The 6,768-nt window shown below is 40.9% G+C and overlaps 1 protein-coding gene across 1 annotated transcript in view; it reads left to right on the forward strand.

Moving 5' to 3' along the window:
- The window catches only part of LOC124716674 (basic proline-rich protein-like), a 124,986-nt gene extending 119,312 nt beyond the window's left edge, over nucleotides 1–5,674 (forward strand). The window contains exon 9 of the mRNA XM_047243212.1: nucleotides 5,437–5,674. Coding sequence (XP_047099168.1) covers nucleotides 5,437–5,674 — 238 coding nt within the window. The remainder of the gene's footprint in view (nucleotides 1–5,436) is intronic.
- Nucleotides 5,675–6,768: the final 1,094 nt, after the last annotated feature.

Below are 6,768 nucleotides of genomic sequence, written 5' to 3' on the forward strand. Positions count from 1 at the left end.
GGTACAATTCAGGACATCCCTGTCAACTGTCTTCTGTTTCCAGTTGTGGCAACTTAAATGCTCTGACAATTGTGACTCTAGTAGCAACCTTCATTCTGCTCATTGTGTTGTCTTTCAACAGCTTTACTTTAATTTCACAGTCATTTATACAAATAAACACAGTCTTTGTAGTCAGCTCTCTCAATAATAGGCTTTCACAAGTTGTTACTTCCACGTGAAATGTGCTAATCTATACTAGGCACACAGTCTTAGGTTGGTACAAACCTAATGTCAGAGGTAAACATTCCTCTTCAAGGCGCTCTGTAACATGTTGACAATTTCCACCCTCTTTCTCACCCAGGACGTCTGTGAGCCAAGTGACCTCTTTGTTGGCAACAAGTTGTAGATTTTGTCCTTATTGTTCTCTGTTTAAGAAGACTGCCAACTTCAGTGTTTTAAGCAATATTGTGTTACAAGTTGTATTTACTTTAGTTTTATAATGATTATCAATAATAAGTCTCACATTAGATCACAAATATCTTTTTAATGTGGTTTCATGAAAGACCATTGCTTCCATGCTTTATTTACACTTCGGACCTGATCAGAATGAAGGAGGAAATGCGCATCTGTGTGTGTTAGCACACAGGCAGTGGCTGATTGCTGACACACACAAATGCACATGCGGGGGTTTCCCTCTTTGTTCCAAAGGTATAAATAAAACACAGAAGCAAAAAGTTTTTCGTGAAACCACATTAAAAAGATGTTTGTGTTCCAGTGTGAGACTTACAATTAATAACAATTATAAAATCATGGTAAAAGCTTGTTGCCTCAAGAAGGCCACCTGGCCCAGAGGTATCCTAGGTGAGAAAGAAGGTGGGAATTGTCATCATGTTACAGAGCACCTTGAAGAGGAATGTTTACGTCTTACATTGTTGTTTTTGTGGTCCTCAGTCCAGAGACTGGTTTGATGCAGCTCCCCATGCTACTCTATCCTGTGCAAGCTTCTTCATCTCCCAGTACCTACTGCAACCTACATCCTTCTGAATCTGCTTAGTGTATTCATCTCTTGGTCTCCCTCTACGATTTTTACCCTCCACGCTGCCCTCCAATGCTAAATTTGTGATCCCTTGATGCCTCAGAATATGCTCTACCAACTGATCCCTTCTTCTAGTCAAGTCGTGCCACAAATTTCTCTTCTCCCCAATTCTATTCAATTCCTCCTCATTTGTTATGTGATCTACCTATCTAATCTTCAGCATTCTTCTGTAGCACCACATTTCGAAAGCTTCTATTCTCTTCTTGTCCAAACTATCGTCCATGATTCACTTCCATACATGGCTACACTCCATACAAATACTTTCAGAAATGACTTCCTGACACTTAAATCTATACTCGATGTTAACAAATTCCTCTTCTTCAGAAATGCTTTCCTTGCCATTGCCAGTCTACATTTTATATCCTCTCTACTTCGACCATCATCAGTTATTTTGCTCCACAAATAGGAAAACTCATTTACTACTTTAAGTGTTTCATTTCCTAATCTAATTCCTAAGTCTGACAGTATGTTATACAAATCTAAGACCGCATGCCTAATATGGAATAGCATATTTCACGCAGAAGTAACGACGACTCATGAAAGCCCATTACAGAGATGGCCATCTTCAAAAGCAGTGTTTATTTGTATAAATGACTGTCAAATTAAATTATAGCTTTTGTAATACAACACAATGAGTGGGAGGAGGGTTGTAACTATTGTCAGATTGTGATTATCATTAGGCAGTGACTGAGCGTGCTTTACCTCACTTACAAACTGTGAGCTTGTAATACAGGTGGCTGTGACCCAAAACACCGACAGTGAATGTCTCACTTACCACGCTAATGCTTCATTACGTGATCAGTAACTTTGTTTATAGTCTGTGTTTTCTGCTTTGCCGTGACGCTAATTTTTGACAGGAACCTGATGCACTTTTTGCAGAAATGTGTGTGAAAATCAATGTTAAAAGTCATGGTACTGTCGAAGAAAACTTAAAATGCTGGAAATGTTGTAATATGGAATTCTTAATGGTGGGATCTGGAAGCATTGTATTGAGAGAATAAGACTTCTGTTGGGACTGACAAAAATTAATGTAAAATGTGGGAACTTAAAAATAGGGTTTTGCTGTATCTGTCCACCTACTTAGCTGAGTGATCTGTGCAGCTGACCACCATGCAGAGAACCTGGGTTTGATTTCCAATACTGTCAGGGATTTTTCTGTGGTGGGAGGACAGGAATGGGGTGCAGTCAGCCTCCCAAGGCAAGTGGAGTAACTACAGCCAAGTAGTGGCTCCAGGTCTTGGAAACTGTAGCAGCTCCAGGTCTTAGAAACTGACCCCACACCTCACCATAAGCAGAGCATGACACGGCTCTCGGTTGGTAACAGTGGGCTTACCAGAGACCGTGGACATAGTTAATGTCACATTATGTTTCATGTTCTTTAAATATCATATCATTTTAATCTTCCATTTAGTTTGCATATTTAAGCAATAAGTCAGTGATACAATTTAAGCTCTCACATTGGTGTATGTGTCATGAGCCTGAAAGAATATTATTAGTATTGCTGCTATGTACTCATTTTTTCTTGTTCTTCAGTGCACAGGGAGTAACTGTTACAAATGTTTTCAACCCAGTATTACTTACGTAACTTACCTGAAATAACTGCCAGAGGAATAACGGATGACAGTGTCAGTGAAGAAGTGGGAAGTTTATGATGGTGTCTCCCTCATAATGAAATAATTAATGATAATTAAATTTCATTTCACATATTGATTTTCTGTATTAGGCCCCATCCTCACTGGGGCAAGGATGATATTTTTGTTGCTTTATAATAAAATTAATTAATACATAATTTTTTGACATTTGTTGCCAGTGGAGAATTTCAGCAACTTAGGTGCCCTGAAGAGGACTGCTACAAAGACATTAGAAACATCAGGTTTAATAATGGTTCTAGGTTTGAAATGTCGAGGGCTAATGTCAAAAAATATTTTATTCACATTGATGTTGGCCATGGAAGCCTTTACACTTAAATCTTGTATAGGCTTTCCACACTTGCCTTACATCCCATAAAGTGACAACAGGGATGGTACATTGTACAGCCAATTTGTCCACCCTTAGATTTTAGCTCAAACCAGTTGCTGCAGTCGTTGTGTTGTAGGCTTATCAGCATTTCACATTTTGCCGATTGCCTGCTGAAGAGAGGGCAGTCTGTGGTTTTCGTGAGAGCTCGTCCTGCGTGTTGGACGATGAAATAAAAAAACATAAAATGTCTTCTGATATTATGGGTCACGACCAAGCTAGTAGAAAAATTGTTGTCGAGCAACACTGTTTCTTCATTGAGCCTGTGCTAGTGAAGCAACTTCTAAATACACTGCTTGACTAAAGAGTAAAACATTCAGAAGACATTTTCAGATGTCAGTGTAATGTTGTACACGTACACACTTTCGGTGAGTTTGTAAATGATGGAAGTTGCAATTATCTGTGACACTCAGAACAGCTGCCAGAATGCATTAGTGTTGTTACTGGACCTGATAGGGTATACAAGGGGTATGAACACTGTCAGATGTTGACTTATCGCCATGAAGGACACAGAGATGCTACTTACTCATGTGAGACAGTATTATTACAGTCTGACAGAGACTGAAAGGGACCTCATTGTGGGTTTTCATGTGGCCAGCTGGTTGATAGTGCAATACCCAGGTTTCTTGGATATTCAGATGTGACCGAGGTCTGATGTTAGAGTGCATGGCAACATAACAGCAAGCATAATCATTGTCAAGATTCCGGTTGACCACCACAAAGGAGGATTGCAGTGTTATGCACTGTACACATCGAAATCCCTTCACATCTACGGTAGCCAACCGAAAACGAGTAATGGACTCCCTCCGACATTCTGTATCATCGCGCACTGTTAGTCAGATGTTAACAGCAGCCAGACCAGGAAATTGCTGACCTAACCACAACACAAAATGGCTTCATTTGCAGTTGTACAGTGACTGGGAAGTGTAGCCTGCTGATCCATGGTGTTAGTTGTGTTCAGTTGTGAATCACTGTTATTCTGTACCCTTGATGACCGTCAGTGGCAAGTATGACACCTACTTGAGGAGAAGTTGCCTTCTTCAAATGTTTTGGAGAGGCGGAGGTGGTGTCATGGTGACCTGAGGTATTGGCTGGTAGTGTCAGCACAGTGGTACATCATGGACATCCTGCATCCTCATGTGCCATGTACCAATATTGGGGTGCCATTTTTCAACAGGACAACATTCATCCACACATGAGATGTGTCTGTAAACTGTCTATGTGATATTGAAGTACTCTCATGGCCAGAAAGTTCCACATAGATGCCCCCAATAGAACGAGTGTGGGACCAGCTCATATGTCAAGACGAATTACAACAGTTGTGGGACTGTGTGGCTCAGGAGAGGATGCAATGTATTTATGACACTCACCCCAACCAAATCAGTGCACGGATCCAGGCCAGACGGCATGCAACATCATACTGTTAATTAGCCTCTTACTGGCAAGTTCTTTGGAAATTTGACTCGATTTTATAACAGTTGAAATACCCGCTCAATCCATGAAGATTTGTTTCATTTCCCCCTCTCCTTCTGGGTGCATCGCTTTTTTGGCTGGTCAGTGTATTTTCCATTTTACAGTCCTTAGGATGTAGAAGATTGAAAAGAAAGGGCAGGTCACTCTTGACCCGTCGATGTGAGGGTACTTTCTCTTGTGAGGTTGAGGTTTGACAAAGATGAAGGGGGCAGCCATTGATGGAGAGAGGAGGAGGGGTCAAAGATAGTACATTGGTGAACACTGCCAGTTTCAGTCCAGAGATAGAGAGGACAATCTGAGGAGTAAATATTGATTAGAGGACAGAAATGACTAGTGCAATTAAGAACAAGGAAAAATGTCACATAGTTCATATCTGTTCCTGTAATCCATCTTTACTTCTCACACTGACCTTATCATGTGTGGACTGAAGCTGTCATGTTGCTTGTCTGTGTACTATCGTTGATCCCGTATTCATATGACACCTCCTGTTTGATTGTTGTCACCCCTCTTTCTCAGAACAGAATCGTTCGTCTTATACCAGGGTCTGAGTGACTTTCCTTCTTTTTTAATGGTCCCCAAGCTGTTCTTCTCCCCCATCCCTGAGGAAGGCACCAAACATTCCATGTACATCTATATGTTTTTATTGGCAGTACTTAATATTTCACCTCCTGAAGGTAAGTTCTGGCCCGGCAAAAATGTCTCAAAAATTCTTTTAACATAAGTATTCATAATCTGTCTTGGAAAGCCTCTGACCAAATATCTGTTAGTAATTAATTTTTTGGATCTGTAACTCCATGATTTTTCCGTACATGCCCTCACATGGTAAATCGACTCTGCTGCATTTTTGCTCACCTAACTCGTTCAATCGGCAGGTACCGGAAGGTGGCCCGACGCCAGGACGAGGGAGTGCGTGAGCCCCCTCTGGTGGTGCCGCCACCCGAGGACAATCCACGCAGTCGCTTCCAGCCACCGCCTTCGGTCTCATCGGAGCTGGTCTTCTACTGCCGCCGAGTCTACGACTTCCGACAGAAGCGAATCCTCAGCTCGAGGGTGTCGGGTGGGAGCCGTTATGCCCGGCAGCTCAACAGGAACCGCTCCCGCCTCATGTAGCCGGCAGGTGAGCGAGTGCAAGCTGCTGTCGCGGTCTAGAAAATAAAGATGGGAGGAGATGTGCTTAAAAAGGGCTGTTCAAACAAAGACTAGCATTTGAGCTTCCCCTGCTGCATAGGAATGACCCAGTAAATCCTAATTTATGCCATATCCAAATGTGTAGTGGATGTACCTTGGGTATTATAAAGTTTGTTATAAAGTTTGTTAAGCAAAAGGGAAGTACAATATTTTGTTGCAGTCATCATAATGGTCCCAAGCTGTGAACACTTTCTGGATTCTGTAAGCAATAACTTAGTTCTTCTTCTCCATCTTCTTCTTAATTTTCATTAATTGATAAAAATACACTGTTGATTTTTCACAGGTAAAAGTTGTTATTTTTCATGTAGAGCTATATGCTACACTTACGTTATTTTAGCTCCAGATCTGCCATTATTGTCAGAGATATTTATATAATTTGAGGATTTTTAACAAGATCCGAGGCAACAGCAGTCCTAACTCATTTATAAAGCCAATGTGTAGGTTGGAACCTTTATGCCCAAATGTACCAATGTACATAGAGTCTTTACAAGTTTGTAAAGCAGACATTGTTCAGAGTCTATTTTTATCACATTCATTTTACAAAGTGTTGACATGGATACTGGTCAAGGTAGCCACTGACATCTGGTCATAAAATATGCACATCACATTGCTACTGTATTATCTTACTGTGGTAAGTGGCCTGAATACTATGCAACCCTTAGTTTAAAACTATTGAGTATCAGGTCTGTTCTATGTACCCATCCATACAAAAAAGGCAATTTAGCAATATTTAAAAAAATCATTGCATCGGATCTGCTGATTGGATTGTGGCAAATTTAGTACCATTTTAAAGCTGCACACCTTAACCTTATTACATTGTGACAGAAACTTCATTGAAATGTATGGGTTTGAGTTACAGAAGTCACTTAGGTGATTTAAGAATTTAGAAAACGTCGTCAGTATTCACCAGTATCTGCCTGGGTGTTGTGTTCACAGGCAGAGGTGAGTAAGTATCAAATTCACTCCAGTCACTGTTTCTTGGATATGACGCAGCCATTGGATTTGACCCAACACCT

Source organism: Schistocerca piceifrons, chromosome 9, assembly GCF_021461385.2.
Source record: "Schistocerca piceifrons isolate TAMUIC-IGC-003096 chromosome 9, iqSchPice1.1, whole genome shotgun sequence".
NCBI classification, from domain to species: Eukaryota; Metazoa; Arthropoda; class Insecta; order Orthoptera; family Acrididae; genus Schistocerca; species Schistocerca piceifrons.